This window comes from Populus trichocarpa, chromosome 6, assembly GCF_000002775.5.
Source record: "Populus trichocarpa isolate Nisqually-1 chromosome 6, P.trichocarpa_v4.1, whole genome shotgun sequence".
NCBI classification, from domain to species: domain Eukaryota; kingdom Viridiplantae; phylum Streptophyta; class Magnoliopsida; order Malpighiales; family Salicaceae; genus Populus; species Populus trichocarpa.
In genome coordinates this window covers 5,688,298-5,709,443 of record NC_037290.2, presented here as the reverse complement: position 1 = coordinate 5,709,443, position 21,146 = coordinate 5,688,298, and the positions used below count along the sequence as shown (strand labels likewise).

The 21,146-nt window shown below is 32.3% G+C and overlaps 1 protein-coding gene across 3 annotated transcripts; it reads left to right on the top strand.

Annotated features, from left to right (window-relative positions):
* The first annotated feature begins 4,146 nt into the window (after positions 1 to 4,146).
* LOC18099955 (cadmium/zinc-transporting ATPase HMA3) lies at positions 4,147 to 12,058 on the top strand. 3 transcript variants are annotated; one of them, XM_052453630.1, is made up of 11 exons: positions 4,147 to 4,300; positions 4,440 to 4,674; positions 5,847 to 6,104; positions 7,546 to 7,643; positions 8,042 to 8,297; positions 8,383 to 8,520; positions 8,995 to 9,322; positions 9,401 to 9,600; positions 9,693 to 9,895; positions 9,986 to 10,863; positions 10,930 to 12,058. In XM_052453630.1, the coding sequence occupies exons 2-11, from the start codon at positions 4,461 to 4,463 to the stop codon at positions 11,840 to 11,842; spliced, it is 3,486 nt and encodes a 1,161-aa protein (XP_052309590.1). In that variant the 5' UTR covers positions 4,147 to 4,300; positions 4,440 to 4,460; the 3' UTR covers positions 11,843 to 12,058. The 3 variants fall into 3 exon arrangements, with proteins under 3 accessions (XP_052309590.1, XP_052309591.1, XP_006381163.3); XM_052453631.1 differs by having other exon boundaries at positions 9,986 to 10,891; positions 11,021 to 12,058; XM_006381101.3 differs by having other exon boundaries at positions 9,986 to 12,058.
* Positions 12,059 to 21,146: the final 9,088 nt, after the last annotated feature.

Here is a 21,146-nt window from a genome sequence, read left to right as displayed (position 1 = left end):
ATAGACACGTTTTTTTTAAATTTTTTTTAAAAAAGGGCTTACTATTTTATTTTAGTACCATACATTATCAAATTATTGCTTAGCTATGAATTAAGAAAGACATATCGATTGATCTCTTGCAATTAAGAATTCATTCTCTTCATGATAACTTAATTATCCAATTAATTAATTATGCCATAAAATATATATGGTATCATTCAATAATAGCAAATGTCAATTTATTGCCTCAGAAAATCCACAAACACCATATTTTTGTATATATGTATAGAACAGGATGACGCCCCAAGCCAGAAGCATCTAAGTAAGGAGTACATGGAATTAAGTGGAATGCTGGCTTGTGTGAATCGCATATAATAATCTTGAGGGTGTATTTTAATTGATCAGGTTTTAAGTTTATTCCCCAGAGATTATTAATTTGAGTCTCACAAACCTCAGGGTTACTGGAGACTTACATGGTCGTTAATTTCAGGACTCATAGTATTAGTCGAGATGCGCACAAGTTGGCCCGAACATCCACATTAATCTAAAAAAAACTACAAAAATAATAATACTCTGACAGTGTAACGTTGGATATATACTTTGGAATAATGAATAAAAGTATTGAGAGAGAGAGATTCTCCAATCTGTCTTTGTTGGTCTTGTGATTTTAATTGACGAGTGAATCAAGAATACTTAATTCAGTTTCCAAGTTGATAGCCACATGTTATGGTTGCAAGGAATATTTTTGCTAATTGCTTGTCTATTTCCATCACACAATTCCAATTTTAATGATGTATATGTTGTAGCCTTCCCCAGTATTTTAGCAAAACAAGTTTGTGATTTTCTTAATTATGTGCCATTTTTCTTTCAAGAACTTAATACCTATATTTGTGTAGAGAATTGAGTGCTATTTATTACAGAAGAAGAAGAAATGAATTCCTCTTGTGGTAAGAATATGGTGGATAATTTTCACTTAATTAATCCAAAAACTCATTTTGATATTGAAATTGAAGGTTTCTTTTGTGAAATATTAACAAGAAAATGCAACTTTCTTTTTTAAAAGCAATGATTTTTATAAAAACTATCATGTTAGAATTAATTTTTACTCTAGTTTTAAATTTCTACCATGTCTTTGAAGCCCGGTACTGGATTTGAACTTTTTACATGATCACCATGGGGCCTGTAATTATAGGTAGAAAACTGCCAAATAAAAAAACACTGTTTGCAAGAATGATAAAAGTTAATTTTTAAAGTATTTTTTATTTAAAAATACATCAAAATAATATTTTTTTTTATTTTTTAAAATTTATTTTAAACATCAACATGTTAAAACAATTTAAAAATATAATTTTAAAGCTAAATTTTTTCTTAAAACAATTTCAAAAACACAGATGGAAGTAATGTAAAATACAACCGACAAGTTTTCTTGCCGAGCCAGTTCAATTTAATGTTATTTATTAGCTATCTCATTTACATTCACACAAAGACCTATAACCTATTTCATGTTAAGAAAGGCATGATTTATAGATCAAGATAAAAACTGCTGAAAAGGATCCTATGATTGTTGAAAGCACGTGAGTGTTATTTGCCGAATCACTATTGTTATTTAAAAACATTTAAAAAATAATTTGAAACAAAAAAAATTAATTATTTATAAAAATGTTTTCTAACCACAAAAACCTTTTGCGTCTGCACATAATATGTTCATTGAATAACATTACATTAGTACATTCGCTCGCGCTTCGCTGCGGGTATGACTAGTTTTTTTTTCTAAACTTAAAAAAATGTTAAGAGTATGGATATTTTTTTAGTAGTATCATTAAATCAAATCAAGTGGTTCGACCTTGAAACCTGTCAACCCGACTCTTTATCTAGCTCAAGTTTCAAATTAAACCGTGTGGGAGCTAATTCAAAGTAAATAATTCAATTTACTAGGTCAAAAAACAACTTGAATAATTGGTAAAATTATGACATGAATTTTTTTTAAAAAACTTTAAGACGACTTTTTTTTTTTAGTATTGAGATGATAACAGATTGGATCGACCTCAGTCACCTTGCGACCTGGGTCATGGACTTTAATGAGTTTAATAACTTTGTTATTTTTGTAAATTACTTTTATTTCATTTTATGATAGAATTAGATGCTTGCAAAATTAAGCATCAACCCTAAAAAGATGTTATTGAGATCATGATAACTCTACAAAAAATAGAAAAAAAATCAGGAATTCTATTTCCCAACCAATCCAATATTAAAAGAAAGTGAAATAAAAAAAACAATATTTAGAAAATTAAAGGATAAAAAACTAAAAAAAAAAAACATATAAGGTTTGATAGGTAAATCTGTTAAACCCATGAATCGGGTAACCCGAGTCAACATATCAAACCCACAAACTGGGTAATGGACTCCATTGGAATTAATAACTTGTTTTTTCCCCCCTAAACTATTGTTTATTTAACTATATGATAAAAAAAATAGACGATTGTAAAATTAATCAAGCCTCAAACTAATATTGAGGCTTAAAAAAAAACTATAATAACCTCATAAAAAGTAAAACAAAATAAATTATGAAACTCAATTCTCAATCGACCTAATATCAAAGTATAAAATCAGAAAAAATGATTTTTTTTAAAGAAAAGCTAAACTCGCCAAACCTATCAACAACTCCATGGATTTTCTAAAATTTAATAACATGTTTTCTTTTTCAAAACTATTTTTTTAACGATAAGATAAAAAAATAGATGATCACATAATCGAGTTCAATTAGAAAAAAAAAAAATCTTGCTAAACCTGCGAACTAAAGTAATCAGGGTTATTTCGCCAAACTCGCAAATCAGATCATTCACTCCATAAAGTTTAATAACATAATTTTTTTCAAAATCATTTTTTATTTAAATAAACTTTTTAAAAAATAAACTATACCGCGATGAACATAAAGTTTAATAACATAAAGTTTAATAACATAATTTTTTTCAAAATCACTTTTTTATTTAAATAAACTTTCTAAATCTCCATACACACACGTTATATACGTTATATAAGGACTTTTTTTTTTTAAAAAAATTCAATAACGAAAGGAAAAAAAGAGAGATCAAAATACAAGAAAAACACATAGTGGCATCCCCGCATCTTTTAACTTTATCCTTGATAAAGTCACATAATGATAACTAGGGCTCACCTAATTTCTCTTACTATAAAATATCTCCTATGTATAAATGACATGTATCTCACAATTATTATGAGATACATGTCATTTATGAAGAGGGAGTATTTAAAGTATTACGTAATGATGTCGAGAATCAAAGTGTGGTAGATGTTATTTTTTAAAATAGAATTTTTTTAAATATAAAAAAATTATTTTTTTTGATATTAATATATCAAAACGACATAAAAACATGAAAATATAATTTAAAATTAAAAAAAATAAAATCAGAATTAGACCACAGTACCAAAAATCACCTAAATATTTGCAACAGTCGTAGTAATCCTTGTACAACACATCAAATCTTATTTGTACACAGTACGTATTTGGTAGGAAAAACTGTGAGACCAAATTCCAATCAACCTCCTAACGAAAAGGGAAATAAATCTAGAATATTAAAAAAAGATCATAGAAAACGTATGGAGTTCCCAAAAGTTAAAGTTGAAAAATGAAAAAATAAAAAAAAGGGGGGCAGTGGTAAATGAAAGGTGAAATAGAAAAACACTAATAATTAATAATAATAAAACCCCTACCAATCAGTTCGGTACGTATGCTTATAATATAATATAAGAGCAACATTTTTGTGGATTCACACGTGGTTTCCAATTCTGCATGCACTTTAATCTATTCTATCTCCACTACTGTGGGTTTTTTTTTGGGTTAGAATTTAAAGTATTTTTTTTATTTTTTTAAAATTATTTTTAATACTAGGATATTAAAATAATTTAAAATTATTAAAAAATATTAATTTTAAAAAAACAAAAATAAAAATTTAATTTATACAGCATCTATATCTTCTCTCTCTCCTCCACGACCAGAGAAAGGAGTGAAACCAATCCATTATTCCCTCGCTGAAAAATAAAAATAAAAATAACAATGAAATAAAAGCAACTTTTTCCCACCCTATTCTTTTTCTCGATTTTTCATGGCTTTTGCTTTTGCTTTTTCTTTTTCTTTTTAAATAATTTCTACATCAAAACGACACCACCTACAATCATTCCATATTCTTAAGAGTCCCCTCCTCCACTCCAAGCTTCTCTGCTTATAAATCTTCTTGCCTGCTCCCCTCTCTCCTCCTCAAAAGAAAGCCTCATCTTCTTCAAATCCTTCATTCCTTGCAAGGTGTGCTTCTCCTCTTGTCTTGGGCCCATGTCTGCTTCTTCTCTGCCTCTCACCTGAAGCCAAGCTGGCCTTTGATGCAGTTACGGTTGTGATGATCTAATTCTCACGAGGTTCTTGCTTCTTCTTCTTCTTTTTGCAGATAGATTTAGAGATAAAAACGATGGCTGCCGAGCTGGAAAAAAGCAACAAGGCAGCTACCAAAAAGTTGCAGAAGAGCTACTTTGATGTGCTAGGCCTTTGCTGTTCTTCAGAGGTTCCTTTGATCGAGAATATCCTCAAGTCACTCGATGGTGTTAAAGATTTTTCAGTGATTGTCCCAACAAGAACAGTGATTGTTTTCCATGACGATCTCCTCATTTCTCAGCTCCAAATTGGTAATCATTTCTGAAACTTTAAATCTTCTCTTCCTTTTATTTTTTTGATCTTGATCGGTGTACTGTATCTTAATTTCGTTCTTTTCTTTCCCAGCCACATGATTTTTGTTTTTTGTTTTTTATTTATTTATGCTTTTTAAGAAAGCCATCCATGCCTTGGCTTTTTCCTCATGGTCTTTTCTCATGGGCCATTGAGGTTGATTGCATAAATCACCAATTGACATGGCTTGTTCTTAATCATCATCCTAACACCTGGCTTAAAAATTGTTTTGTAATAAGTTACGTGTCTAACAAAAGTTGCAGAACCTCAAATCCTCTTTCTCTGAATTTCCTGAACAATTAAATGTTGAGATTTTGAAGAATCTTGATGATGATGTTTCTTGCACAAATACATGAACTTCGTAGTTGGTCAGTTACTGTCTCTTGCTTGGACTTGGACAACGATAAAGCCAAAAATTCGGCCAGAAAGGTCGATCAAGATGAGATGTCCGAGTCATTAGCTGGTGGGCTATTGCTTTGGTGGCTGCTATAAATGAACTGGATGCCGAAGCTTTTCCTACAATTCATTAACAAGCTTAATCTCTTCTTTTCAAAACTATGCTCCAAATTTTACATTTTAAATTTCACTTTAATCCATATTCTTACCCATCTTTTCGATTTGTGCTCTTGTTTTACTATATGTGTACAAGTAACAAGATGCTCGATCACAAATCCTTTTAAAGAATAAAAATAATAATATTAGTTGAGCTACAAACTCAGTTTATGAGTTTTAGTTGTAGAAATTTCTTCTCTTTTATTATTATTATTATTATTATTATTAATAAAAGAGAAGAGATTTTAATCATTTTTAAATTTATTTCTGGGCCACATAACAATCCCCTTTTCAAAGGATAATGATGGTGCAAAAAAATAAGCTACCAGTCCGTTAGCAAAGATGACATTTTGATCTGCCAATTTGTATATGCAATTTATGGGACACTCCTTTCTCTCTTCTATGAATGGATGCTGAAAGGAGCATTATGGTCCAAGAGCATAGTCTCTACACGTTATGTTTTTCATGATCCTGGGTTTTTCATTGTTAGGTTTGAAAAAGAATTAACTTCTTGCTGCAGGAACCACTTAATGCCAAAATTTGTATTCTAATTACTGGGACGTTGATTAATTCTTGACAGTTAAGGCTCTAAATCAAGCAAGACTGGAAGCAAATGTTAGAGCATATGGAGAGACCAAGCACCAAAAGAAATGGCCTAGCCCATATGCAATGGCTTGTGGTGTGTTACTTTTGTTATCACTTTTGAAGTATGTCTATCATCCTTTGCGTTGGTTTGCTATTGGAGCAGTGGCTGTTGGCATCCTTCCCATCTGCTTGAAAGCTGTTGCTTCCTTGAGGAATTTTAGGCTTGATACCAACGTTCTTATGCTTATTGCAGGTAACTTAATTTTTCCTCTTTTTTTTCCACTTACATGAATAGCATGGATTACTCATGGATTTTACAGTGGTAGCAAAGTCAAATTTTTACTATTATTTTGCACCGAAAGTTTTCTGTTATTATTCATATTTGTTTTCTATCATCACTTTATCGTGTCTTTTGTGGATAAGTATGTCTTGGTAGTTTCACAAATCACTTTCCACGTATAGGCCACCATTATATACTTACACCAGCTCCACCTTCCCTTCTATTTTAAGGTCCATATAGTAGCTGAAAAATTTTATAGGATCTTTCTTCTGCTAGGAAACTTGATAAACCTAGGGCTAGGCTAGGCGAGGTGAGGCTTGGCATATATCATATCTTCTTTCAAGTTAGAAGAATGAATGCACAACTAATTCAGGATACTAACAAACCCGTTTGATTTCTTAGAAATTTCTCTGCCAGTTGTAAGCATAGTGGTTTCTTGGCAGCCCACGTGTTGATTTTTGCTAGCTAGTTATGAAATGTAGTCCACCCATTTTCTTCAAGGTTGAAATTTTGACCATATAAATATAGTTTGGAAAATTCAAGCTAACTGAATTTGACCTCCACTTATGGGCACTGGCTACATAAATCCAAATGGTATCTTGTCTCATCCTTCTATAACTCTTGATGATTTTTTTTTACACCCTGGTTTCCTTCTTCCTTCAAATCTAACCTAAATAGTATTGCTGTAAAAGGTGAACAATGATTTGATGACTTTTAAGTTATTTATTACTCATAATGTGCTATATAATTTTAATTCTTTTTCAAGGATTCGATTTTTATCCTAAAAGCTATAAGACACATGGCCACATTTGAAGTAACTTGACCAAAGAGCATGTTGAAGTCAATAATGCTATAAAGCATTTTCCTTCCCTTTTTTATGTTCCTTTTTGTTGAATCTGTTAGCTTGGTGTTCGTCAAATACATTGGTGGGCATAACATACTGAAATATAGTATATTTTATTTAAACAAATACTCCAGAGAAAGTGTTTGATTAAATAAGTAAATCCATAAAGTACAGACATTTGAACTTTTGAATTTAAACATGCTATCAGGACTCACATGCATGCAGCTTCTTGTCCAAATCTTTACTTGTTTTGTCTATATTTTTTAACCTGTTATCAAAGGAGGGATCAGTACCTAACTTTGTCTTGACTTTTAGTAGTTGCTGTATAAGGTGAGAATTAATGCGAAGCTGAAACAATCTAACTTTTGAATTGGATTTGTAGTTAGTTTATTTTAGCAATAAACTATATTGGACTAAAGAAAAAGAAGTGAGAATTAATGTGAAATATCTATATTGAATTGCTGACGGATTATATTAATGTTAATAGTATATATTTGGATGAAGCAGGTGCTTGTTTATAGTATTATCTTAATTTACTTGTCTGACTCACGAAGTATTAATTTGTGACAGTCATAGGAACGATTGCGATGGATGATTATATTGAAGCAGGAACTATTGTCTTCCTGTTCACTATTGCAGAATGGCTAGAGTCAAGGGCAAGCCACAAGGTAATCTCAAGATAGTAATTGTGTTAAAAATATGTATTTGTGCTAGCTAATAGTCTGCCATGTCCAATGATATAGTAGAATGGTACAATAAGCAGAAAATTTGTCTCCATTAATGGGTAGTAATTGAATTTGTGACTTCAGAACCTTGCTGTTCGAATTTTGAAATGGTTAGCCCTGAATATTACCCTTGCTTTGACTTAGTTGCAAGATCAAAATCAGTAATGAAACTTTGTAAATGGATCAAAGACATGGACATATTTTCCTTTGTCCTCAAACATATTGGAAGTAGAAGCCTAAGAACTACCATGCTGATTCTGGATGCTATTACAGAATGGAAATGAATTTCATTGTACATACAGAATTCGATACTTAATGCTGAAAATACAACGTTTCTGCAGGCCAGTGCTGTCATGTCATCATTGATGAGCATAGCTCCACAGAAAGCAGTCATTGCTGAAACTGGGGAAGAAGTGGATGCTGATGAGGTCAAGTTAAACACTGTTCTTGCAGTTAAGGCTGGTGAAGTTATTCCCATTGATGGAGTTGTTGTCGATGGTAACTGTGAAGTGGACGAGAAAACGTTAACTGGAGAGTCATTTCCAGTCCCCAAACAGGTGGATTCAACTGTCTGGGCAGGCACCATTAACCTAAATGGTATCAATACCTCTTTCTGGCCTTGTGCGAATTGTTTCTGAATGGATTTTGGTTTTGATGGTAATGGGGTATTTGCCATTCTCAGGTTATATGAGTGTTAGAACTACTGCTCTCGCTGAAGACTGTGTGGTGGCTAAAATGGCAAAGCTTGTGGAAGAAGCTCAAAACAGCAAGTCTAAAACTCAAAGGTTCATAGACAAATTTGCTCAATACTATACTCCAGGTTAGTCATGCTTCAGTCTAATTAAACACCATTCATCAAGTTTTATAGGCCTTGGCTGAAGACCGAGTGATAAAGAATAATATAAATCAAATCTTGAAACCTCAACCTAATAGCTTAAGCTTTTGGGTTGGGATGATTTTTTGACATGGTATTAGAATTTTGATGACCAAATAATCACGAGTTAAAATCCCATCATCGTCATTCTCTCTTCTAATTAATAGCACAAGGTAGTGTGGGTCTGTGCAAGTTTTAAATCTAAAAGGCTTTCACTTGAGGAGGTATGTTAGAGAATAATATAAATAATATCTTGAAGTCTCACCTAATAGCTTAACCTCGTGGATTAAGATGGTTCTTTAGTATTGAGAAGTAGTATTTGGACAGCCCTTCACTTCAGTCTTTTAGAGTGAATCGGCTGCTTGATTTCTGGACAATCCTCCTACCTTCTCATTTATTTCATTTGTTTCCAATTTTCAGCGGTGATTATTATATCGGCTAGCGTTGCAGTGATACCGCTTGCACTACGATTGCATGACCGTAATCGCTGGTTTCGTTTAGCATTGGTTGTTTTAGTCAGTGCATGTCCATGTGCTCTAATCCTGTCTACACCGGTTGCAACATTTTGTGCTCTAACAAAGGCGGCATCAGCTGGTCTTCTGATCAAAGGGGGTGACTATCTTGAAACACTAGGCAAGATTAAGGTCATGGCTTTCGACAAAACCGGTACCATAACAAGAGGTGAATTTGTTGTCACAGATTTCCAACCTCTCTGCAATGATATCAGTGTAGACACATTGCTCTATTGGTAAAGACCAGCTCTATTTTGCTATAATTATGGTAAATGTTTCTCCACTGGAAAGTGATGTTCATGAAAGTTTCACAGGGTATCAAGCATCGAGAGTAAATCAAGTCATCCTATGGCGGCTGCACTTATCGACTATGGAAAGATGCATTCAATAGAGCCACAGCCTGAGAAAGTGGAGGAATTTCAAAATTTTCCTGGAGAAGGAATTCAAGGAAAAATTGAAGGGAAAGATATATATATTGGGAACAGAAAGATTGCTCACAGAGCATCTGGAACAGGTAAAAGCCTGTATATCCTAGTAATATAGTAATAAACTGCTATCATTGGGCTTTCAAGGTGTTCTAATTACTTTGGTGATGGGTTCTTATAGTTCCAACACTAGAAGGCGACAAGAAGACAGGAAAGTCTGTCGGATATGTGTACTGTGGAGCAACTCTTGCAGGGATTTTTAGTCTCTCTGATAGCTGTAGGACTGGGGTTGCTGAGGCCATTAAGGAACTGAAGTCATTAGGCATTAAAACTGCAATGCTTACTGGAGATAGTGAAGCGGCGGCTATGTATGCACATGAACAGGCAAGCTCTTATCCATAATCATATCTAATTTATGTTCTATTTGCATTTAACTTCGAACTGACATGGAAGTAAATTTAATGCCATGTGCAGCTAGAGCATGCTCTTGAAGTTGTTCATGCAGAACTCCTACCTGAAGACAAGGCGACTATTATTAAAGAACTTAAGAAGGAAGGACCAACAGCAATGATTGGAGATGGTCTGAATGATGCCCCTGCATTAGCTACTGCTGATATTGGCATTTCAATGGGAATTTCAGGTTCAGCACTTGCAACAGAGACAGGGCATGTGATTCTTATGTCCAATGATCTCAGGAAAGTACCAAAAGCCATCCGGCTTGGCCGTAAATCTCATAGAAAAGTGATTGAGAATGTGATTATGTCCATGACTACAAAGTCTGCTATCCTGGCCTTGGCGTTTGCTGGTCACCCACTTGTTTGGGCAGCCGTTCTTGCTGATGTAGGTACATGCTTGTTGGTCATTTTGAACAGCATGCTGCTTTTACGAGGCACTCATGCAGGGAAATGTAGCAAATCATCAGGTGCGTCGCATTCGCACAAACATGGTACTAAGAATTCATCACACAATCATCGTAATTGTTGCTCTAGCCAAAATGTCAAGAAGGTGGAATGTGGGGCTCAAAAGTGTTGCTCTAGCCCAAAAGTTGAGCAGGTGCAGAGCGGGGCTCTAAACTCAACCTGTGCCTCAAGGTGTTGCTCTAGTCCAAAAGTTGAGAAGGGGCCAAGTGGGTCTCAAAATTCAAGCTGCACCTCAGGGGTTTGCTCTAGCCCTAAAGTTGAGAAGGTTCACAGTGGAGCTCAAAATTCAAGTTGTGCCTCAGGATGTTGTTCTAGCCAGAAAGTTGAGAAGGTGCAGCTTGCCGCTCAAAATTCAAACTGTGCCTCGGGATGTTGCTCTAGCCAGAAAGCTGAGGTGAAGCTTGTGGCCCAGAATCCAAGCTGCGACTCAGGGTGTTGCTCTAGACCAAAAGTTGAGAAGGTTCAGAGCGAGGATCAAAATTCAAACTGTGCCTCCAGATGTTGCTCTAGCCAGAAAGCTGAGGTGAAGCTTGTGGCCCAGAATCCAAGCTGCGACTCAGGGTGTTGCTCTAGACCAAAAGTTGAGAAGGTTCAGAGCGAGGATCAAAATTCAAACTGTGCCTCCAGATGTTGCTCTAGCCAGAAAGTTGTGAAGGAGCATTGTGTGGCTCAAAGTTCAAGCCTTGCCTCAGGATGCCAATCTAGCCAACATAGTATCAGCTCATGCAGAAACCAAGAGTGCGCTGACTCAGCTAAGAGCCATGATGCACGTGTAGCAACTAATGCTAGTGGAGTTCATGAAGCCAAGCACCACGATCATAGTTGCTTTAACACAGTCAATCCTAACACGGAGGCAAATCATCCACGCAGCCATGACTGTTCATCCCCTCCCAAATTGAAACATCTATGCCATAATTCAGTAGAAACTCAAGGTAAATGCTCAGATGGAGATGGTCTTCATAAGGAAAAACACTGCCACCGTTCACACGGTGAACCTGCTGCTACTCATCATGGTATTCATCACCATTCAAGTCATTCTTCTCATGATTTAGAAGGCAGCCAAAAAACGACAGACAATACTACTAATTGCTGCTCCAAGAGCAGTTGTAAAAACACTATTGACATTCCCAAGAATGAAGAGTCACTAGGAGAGATTGTTGAATCCAGTTGCAGTCCCCAGCATCAACATCAAGAGTTACACCAGGAGTTGAAGAAGTGTTGTACAGGCTGCGCTCCACCTCACACTGTTATTGAAATTGAGCCAACAACCATGCATGCTTGTATGAGCATGGAGAAGAGAGAGATTGGTGGATGTTGCCAGAGCTACATGAAGGAATGCTGTAGCAAGCATGGACACTTTGCAACTGGCTTTGGTGGAGGCTTATCAGAAATCACGATCGAACAAGTATAAAGATCTTTAGATGAATATTGTTTTGGCTCTAGCGAAGAAACTAGGAAATTTTGGTGAAATACGTGTAGTAACCAAGAACCAGAATTAATGAATGAAATGAAATTAAGAAGTGTGTTCGATGTTTACAGAAATATTGTATTTCATCATTCTGTAAGTGATTAAAACCATTGTACATTTATATGAATAATAATTAGTCCTTTATCTGAATTATGACAAGCTTAATCTTCTGTTTAACATTTTGAAGGTGTGAATTTTGTTTCTGGGTAGTTCTCCATTCTTGACCTGCATGTGCTGCTGTTTACGTATTATGGGCTTTGCGGGACTGGATCATGTATTGGTTCAATAACATTTATGATTGGCCGTCATGTAGCCTGTGACTATTGCTTGGATTGCTTTCTTCAACAACATGGGCACTGTTTTAATCCCTAGTTAGTAGGACCCATTTAGAGATATTTGTTTTTTTTTTTTTTTAAGATAATGACTGGATTTCTAAACCCATCGAAATTGGGGTCCAAGAGCATCGATCAATTTCCTCCACCATTCATCGATGAGTCTCACCTTCGGCACCAATCATTATTATCTTCTAATATAAAAGTCGAGAGTGCCTTCCCGATGACTTTTTTCATATTAAGATCGATTTTTTTTATTTTTACTCAAATCTTAAATTAATAAAAACTAGAAAAGTAGAAGGTTGACCACTGTTCAAATCCCTTTTTTTTTTCATTCAGATTCATTTTTATATTCTAATTATATGAAATTAAGCTTCAAATTAAAACATGAAAGAAAAAAACACGGCTCCCTCTAAATTCATGATAATTTTTAATCTGATCTAAAAATTTATTTTATTTATTTTTCAATTCTTAATAGAGAAGGGAGAAAAAATATTGTCGAATAATGACGAAAAAAAATGGTTGTCGCGATGCTGATAACAAAGATGTTCAAACTTGATGTCAGGAGATTGAATTCGATGATGGTGGGTTTTCCTTGAAAACATATATGAAAAAAGAGATTGAGTTTCGTTTTAATTTTTCAAATTTGGTTGATTTTGGTTTTCTTGGATGATTTGGGGGTATTATGAGCTTAGTAAGTGGTTTAGAAAGATTTTTATGGTGTTTATCACACACACATACATAGATGTCATCCACCATTTATAGAAAAAATATGTGGCCCAGGAGCATATGTTTGACCTAGGCCCACACACCTGAGCTTTATTTTAAGGCCCTGACAATGCTGACATGCAAACCACTCATGCCTGCATGCATGTACTAACATTTTTTTTATAAAAAAAACAACCTTCAACTTTCGATTTTTAATGATTTATTTATTTATTTTAATTTTATCATTTTTATATTGGGTTGATATTGAATTGGTTTTTATTTTTATTATATAATTAAAATAAAAAAATATTATTATAACTCATAACTCAGGTCATGAGTTTGACGAGTTAACTTAGATTGATTTGAATCAATCCAATACGTCACCGTCTAATTGCTTCTTTTATAAAGATGCCAACTTTATTTTTTAAAAAAATCAAACAACTTTTTACTAGTCATTGCCTAACCTAGACCCCATGTATGGGTTTTTTGTTTTTTTAACTCTGATACTATAGGCCACTAAGGTAAACACACCTGGCTTGAATTATTTGTTTTTTTAAAATTCAATATTGAGTTTTTGATTAATTCTTTTATTTGTTTTTAATTTTATCATTTTGATATTGCATTGATTTTGGATTGGTCTTTAATTTTTTTTATCATACAATTAAAATAAAAAATATGTTATTGAACCCATTAGAATTCACAATCCAGGTCACGAGTTAACTTGAGTTGACAGAAATCGATCAAATACATCATCATTTCAATGTTAAAAAAAAAAAAGAAGACAACTTCGTTTTTTTTTAAAAAACTCAAACCCCTTTTAATGGTTGTCAATGTTACCTTAAAAACACGCGTTTGATCTTTTATATATATTATTTGTTTTTTGATTTATTCTTTTATCTTTGAACCCGTTAAGTTAGGCAACTCGAGTCGGGAGTTTTCAAGTTTGACTCGCTACACCGGGTTTTATAACAATATCACGTTCAATTTTTTTAATCCAACTTGCAGCATTGTACGAGAAGTAATAAATAGACTATTCATATTTAAAAAATCTTATTAATATTGTTTTAAATATTTGAACACCTAGTTATCTTTCCGACCAGATCAAATCGGTGTAAATAGTATCAATCATTGTAAGACCCATAAAACAAAATTTTAAAAATCTAAAACATGTGGATGTTATTGCAGATCAAGACACAAAACACCATCGATTCATATAGTGTTTATGTTTTTTGTTATATAAAAATTTTGCAATTTGGTCTTTAAACAAACTTTTTTTCTTAATTTAGTCCTTATACATTATGGGATTTGAGCATAATGATTTTTTTTTATTTTTTTTCATAGGATTATCTTGGTGAAAAAAAAATCTCTAAAATTAGGTTGATTTTCAATTTTGTATAATAGAATTGATTTTGTTGCATTAAAAAATTAAGACTCGAGGGATCATATAAGAAAGTAGGTAACAATGTAGCTTTTTTTACTATTTATTCTATGCCTTTTTGGAGATTTTGGCCTACAAATCTTTCTTTCTTTTTGCTTATGGGTCCTTTTAGTTTGGATATTTTATATTTTAGACAAAAACTTCATTTTATCACGTTTTGGTTCTTGAGTTTTGGAGATATGAGAGAAACTCTCTAAAACAAGAGAAGAAAGAGAACGTTATCGATTGATCAAATTTTAACAACTAAAACAACCAAACTTGATGTTAATAGATTTCATTTGATGAAAAGAGTTCCATTTAGCTTTTTTGGCCCTTCACTTTGTTGGAAAATAAAGTAAATCGGGTCTTAAGATTTTTTTTGAGATGTTTTTAGTTTTTTTAACTAATTAAGGGTTATTTTGAGGCTAGATATGAATTTATTTGGGTTTAAAAGATGTTTATTAGATATTTTTAGATAAAAATGACTTGAAAATAAGTTTTTAGATTAAAAAGCCCTTGCCTTGACTTTTTAGCGACCTCTTCGATCCTCAAACTCTGACAACGCTTCATCTACCGCTATAGATGGGGTGTCATCTGCACCTTTTTTTTAAAAAAAAATTAAAGGGCTTGTTCTCCCTTTAATATAAAAAAAGAAAAGAAAAACAAGGAGGCTTTCCGCGTGGGCCAGACATCCTTCTTTTTAAGCCAGATGCATAGGCCATCGTGTTTGCCTTGTTTTCTCTCTTTTTTTACTCCAAGATTTTAAATTTTAAATAATTAAAATATGTTAGTTAAAAATTAATTTGAGAATTGTTTTTTTAATTAACTACCATTAATTTTTCACTTTTTGATTAAGATTATCACTTTTTATTTATATTGGCAAGTGTTATTTTTGTACAACCTTTCATGAATTTTTTTTTAATTTGATTTGATCGATAATTTTTTTTGGATATCATTTAATTAAATACAATTTTGTTTTTTGTTTTTTTGTTTTTGAATAAGGTCATATCATTGTTTTTATAACATTAGCAAACTCTATTTTTTTCTAGCCTTTCATGGTGATTTTTTCTTAAATTTTATTAGATGACTGGCTCATGCTGATTTTTATTGTTGTATTGTTAAATATAAAACATGTTAATTTTTTTTTTATTAAACCCACTAGGAACCATATGGCGGGTTTAGCAAGATTACCTCAGTTGATCTATAACATCATTGTCAAAGAAAGGTTCAAAACAATGCCATCTTGAAAATTATTTAACCAATTCGTATTTGGACTTTCCAAATCAATTGAATCACATTGGATACTCTTCCACCCGGTTCAATTTAAAACTCAAGTAAGGTAAGCACCCCAGTTGAGGAGACTCTAGTTTAACATGTCATGTCAGGTCAAGTTTGGTGAAAATGAGAAAACGTTGCCCGTAATAACATGCAAACAATGTATTGTTTTTATATCTTTTTTTATATACACATCAAAATTATCAAAATTTATCTAAAAATATACGCCTGAAAAAAAGAGAAGAGCCAAGTCAAGAAGGGTGCATATGTTGATAAGAAAAAAAAAACTTGTTCCTTTCTTACCTTTATTTCAAATAGTCTTTTTTTTTATATTTGTTTTGGTTGATTTATAATTTTCATTAAATGAAGAACATATAAAAAAGAGTTATGTTTTTTTTTTGTTAAAAATAAATAAAATATAGTAACCAAACATATTCAATTCTTATATATAAACTTTTTGCGGCACAACTTCTAATATCTTAACCTGCATTTATCTATCAACTTTTTGACTTATTCTTTTATTATCATTGAAACCTCTTTTTAACATTTACTAGCAACTTTATCCTCAATCTATTTTATTAAATTATTATTTTATTATTCCACCCACAAATTAACTAGTGATATAACTGTCACATGGTGAAATATTATCATGGTTTACATATGGTTTTTGGAATGCAACAAAGTCAACGAATTCGTAAGGTGAATGGTGTCAAGTGAGTTCTCAAACTTTCAAGCATGCTTCCTTTTCTTCTTCTTTATTTTCAACTTGGAATTAATTAAATAACTTTAACATTTTCTAGAAAATTGAAGAATATTGCACCAGTGAAAAGGCTAGATTTTAAAATAAAAGGTCAAGAAACAAGGGCAAAATTGAACAGTGTAAATCTTTTGAAGAGCATTTTAATTGTGTCCTTTCAGTAGTTTGAATGCCATCCTTTGAAGACAATAAGATTCTAAAGACATTTCTGGTCAGATATGCATAGAAGGCAAACAAAAAAGGTCAAAACCCACTAATATTGATTAATTATGACATTAATTAAAATTATTCCCCTCAGTGAATCTTATTCTTTTCTCGAAAGTACGAACCCAACTTACCAATTATACATTGAATTAACTTGGTGACTCACAGCTTCATTAAAAATAATAATAATAATAATAAAATAGTGCCTCACAGCCTGCGAAAAAAAGAATTTTCTACACTTTGTTTATTCCCCCCTTTTTTTTTTATCAAAATTCTATTACCATCTGTTAACAATGGAAACTGGTATTATGCTCATTGATTTAGGCTAGCTAGTGGAAATATGAGTGAGCTTGAGATGTATGGTTGAAAAGTAGGCTTCGGTGTTAATTAATTTCTAATAATATGTGGGGTAAGGAGTTGATCTAATCATCAAGACTGATCTGGAAAAGCTCATTATAGAAGAAAAAGGATGGTGCAAGTTGCTTCTCTTAATCAATATTTAAAGTGTTTTTGTTTTTAGTTTAAAAGGCGTTTTTGGAATTCTTTGAATTTTTTTGTGTGTGTTTAAAGTTAGGTTTTTTATAATTTTAGATTATTTTAATGTGTTGATGTCAATAATGAATTTTAAATAATAATAATAATAAAATATTATTTTGATGCATTTCTAAAAACTATATATTTTAAAAAACAACCATTACTACAATTTCAAACACTATCTTAGTAAATCATTAGAGCATCCTCTCCATTATCAAGTGTAAAATTTTTGTACATTAATTTAGCATCATAGTAATCATAGGAGCTAATTTGTACCATTTTAAAATATGTACATGTAAGTTAGCATCATAGTAATCATAGGAGCTAATTTGTACCATTTTAAAATATGTACATGTAAGTTGGCTTTTATACGTTGTTGTTGTTGTTGTTGTTGTTGTTGTTGTTGTAGGTAATGAGGTTATTTAGGACTTAAACTCAACCCCTCTTCTTCTAACACTAATTAACTGAAAACAAAGTGGAAACCCTAATGATGTAATTGATAGTATTAATTTGTAGTTTAGGGAGAAAATTGAAGGAACCCTAAATCGGCAGTTGAAATTTGCCCACGTAAGTGAAATTCCCATGCCATTAATTTTATTTTTCTTAATTCAAACAATCAAACCACATCTAACATACCATAATATTCGTCATCAACGATGCACTAATTATATATCATCTGCCGCTTGATATATATAGATAGATTCTATTCCCTTGCAATATTATATGCATATTAATGTTCCATTTTATCTTTACCAGGTAGGCTGCTGTATTTTGCGCTGCTCAATGTGTCTTCCTAGTAGGATAATTAAGAAAGTTTTGGTTGGTGTTTGTGTCAATGATTTTGGGCTAAATTATCAAATGTGACGGTCCTTTTTTCCCTATAACATGCTTTTGAGTGCGCTATAAAACCTAGTTCATGAGAACTCTTTTGCGACGGACAATATATGATCATAAAGTTTAAAGTGTTTATTAAAATTGGCTGAGGCTTGAACTCGTTTTTCTGCTATAAAAATATATTTTTTATATATATATTTCATTTGAGATTATTTTCCCACCACTACTATATCTAGGATAAAGTGAAGAATTGCATTTGCGTAATGATATGCGAATATGGTTTCCTAATTATTTTTTATAGGCGCCTTAAGTGGTCACAACCTTTAGTTGTGATGCATGCACTAGCCGTTTTTCAGAAAGTTGGTCAGCCATGGAATATATGAACATGTGATCACTCCATGTCTATGCCTCGACCATTCCTCCTGCCTATATAAATCATGTATCGCTTGGCACACAAGAACATGAAGTAGAGCTAGAAGCACAAACTTCAAAAGACAAGGCAAATTCAGAAGAAAAAGAATTGTGAGGTTTGGTCTAGGAGTTTTGCATGAAGAGGTAGAGAGTCGAATGCAGCCAAGGATGACTTGCCGGCATTTCCTCCTAAGTAGCGAGCCCGGCAAGGCTTCTATTTGGCACGCCCGGCCGGCGGGTTGTCCTTGGCTATATTTGGTTCCCTTCTTCTCATGTGAAACTCCAGACCTATAAATGGAAGATGCAGAAGCAAGCCTCCCATGTACGTACGTGCATCAAGAGACACGTGTGGTATCTTATCTTACATACGTTGTTATTACATCTTCTACATCCATTCAGCCATTTATATATTTGGGATTTAATTTGTTATATGCTTTTCTTTATTTATTAGTCGTTAATCAGTCGATCTTATTCGATATACTTAATATATTTTCACTTAATTCATATGGATCCTGAATCTTGTTTATCTTGCATAATAATAGAATTGAGAGTACTCGAGAGACACACATCAATTCTTTTTTTCATTTGGGACAGCCTAACAAGATACGCTATCTTACAAAATCGGACACTTTTTGTGAAATTCAGAATTCTACACGAGACACAACAATTCTTGAGCATTTATTATAAGATTTCATATTCCAATTTATTGCATTGAAGGAAAGTGTTTCTGTTGTATAGTACTAGCCTGTGTGTTGTGAGCATCTCCTCATGCACGATTAGAAATTAATTCACATGATAATTAAGAAGTAAATTTATTTATTTTAATGGTTAGGGACAGTCAGAAACTCCATCTTACAATTAAAATCCCATATGTATGAGCCAACGATTAGCGATCAAAGAATGATTTGAGCGTATAAGATTTCAAATTGAAGGCGATCGAGCTAGTCTATGAAGCCCATCTGTCTATTGTTAGTATGCTCTCCTGCACAATTGGGATATCCGTAGCATTATGTCTAGGCTCGAACAGCGAGGCCAAACTGATTTCAAATAGTAATAGGAATAAACCTTGTTTTAGATAAATTCGAACCCAATGCAAATAGGCTTTTGAAGCAAGAAAAATATTAAGTTAAAAACCCTAAACAGTACTTGATTCTTGATATTTTGATTGTTTATGTATATGATTCGGAAAAAAAGAAAACAATTGTTTTTTATATATATAAAAAAAGAACCGAATTTAAAACTTCTTAGAAGAGGAAAACATTAATAACTTGATTCTTGATATTTTAGATTAAGGATGGAGTTAAAACTTTTCATTATCCTTTAGCATTTTTGTTTTTGGTAAAGTCAAAATTTTGATCCTAAGAACAACACATGTCACTCATTGATTGCTAAAAGGTTTAACCATTAATTACCAAGTTTGACCCTTAATCGTTATCTTAGAATTCTAAAGGAAAAAAAATTGATAGATGTAGCAATTAATAATTAACTTATCCATTTCAAATACATAGTCTTGTAAAAATAAATATATTGTTAAAGTTACAAAATCTATTTCTTTTATTTATTTTGAGTGAGCCATGATGATGATCTACTTTAGTTTATCTACTAGTATCATATGAATAGTATCTAAATAAAAACACAGTATTTTCTTATCTATGATATTACAACTCAATAACTTCTTGTAACTTACCATAACAATCAACTTTACAAGTGTTTTAAACCATATGTTAAATTGTTCATCATATAATTAATAATTTAAGATTTACTAGCATTTCAAATTTGAGATAACATAATTGATAATGTTGCCTATAAATAAGTTAAATGAATTTATTTTATAAGATAATATAAGAGAAGATTCTTAAAAATAAATATGGAAGTCATGATTTACTTACTGAATTAAGTAACATATAATTATGTGCTTATTTAAATTTGATGTCTATCAAATATCCACTCTTAACTGCATTATTTAATAATGATCGTCTAATATAGCAAAATATTGACAAATTTTCATTCAAAGGTAGTTAACCACCATTATTATTTCTTGAAATGCGATTGATTCTTGTTTCCTTGATATATCATATGTAAACTCCTCAAATGACCATAATTGATTTATCTCATCAATCAACAATTGAAGACAAACATCTATAATCATACCTAGATTGTAAAGATCATATATAAGAACATGAATTCCGACTTTATACACATCCCTAGGGTTTAGTTGTAAACTGTTATAATGATTAGTAAAAAAAAAAAGGATGTAATAAAAGATCCAAATAGATTAAATCCATTTGTACATGAGCCAAGATATATATTCCACAGTTCCATTAAAAGTTAATGATGCACCTTATTAAATTGCTTCTAAGCTTTATCATCAGAAGGGTGCACCATGACTTCTACCTCATCATATGAATGATATTATGTCATATGCTCAACAATCTCCAAAGACATAAATAACTTTGGAGCCTAAAAATGATTGAGAAGTATCTTAATTTTTTATATGCGATAGGTGTCCTTCCTTTATCATTACTAGGTTTCTACTGAGTATGTTGATAGGTTTTGCATTCGGTAAAATTACATATTCACCATTATACAACATGCAAAAGTGTGGAGACATATTAATTTTTTTTTTATCCTAGACCAAGAGGTTTCATCTTGGATTTTGAAACATATAAATTATTTTTCAACCTATTCCTTTTTAGGTAACGTGTTTTTTTTCCATTCTAGGATCCTATCATAATTAGCCTCACTCAATTCATAATTTAACTTGATAGTAAACAC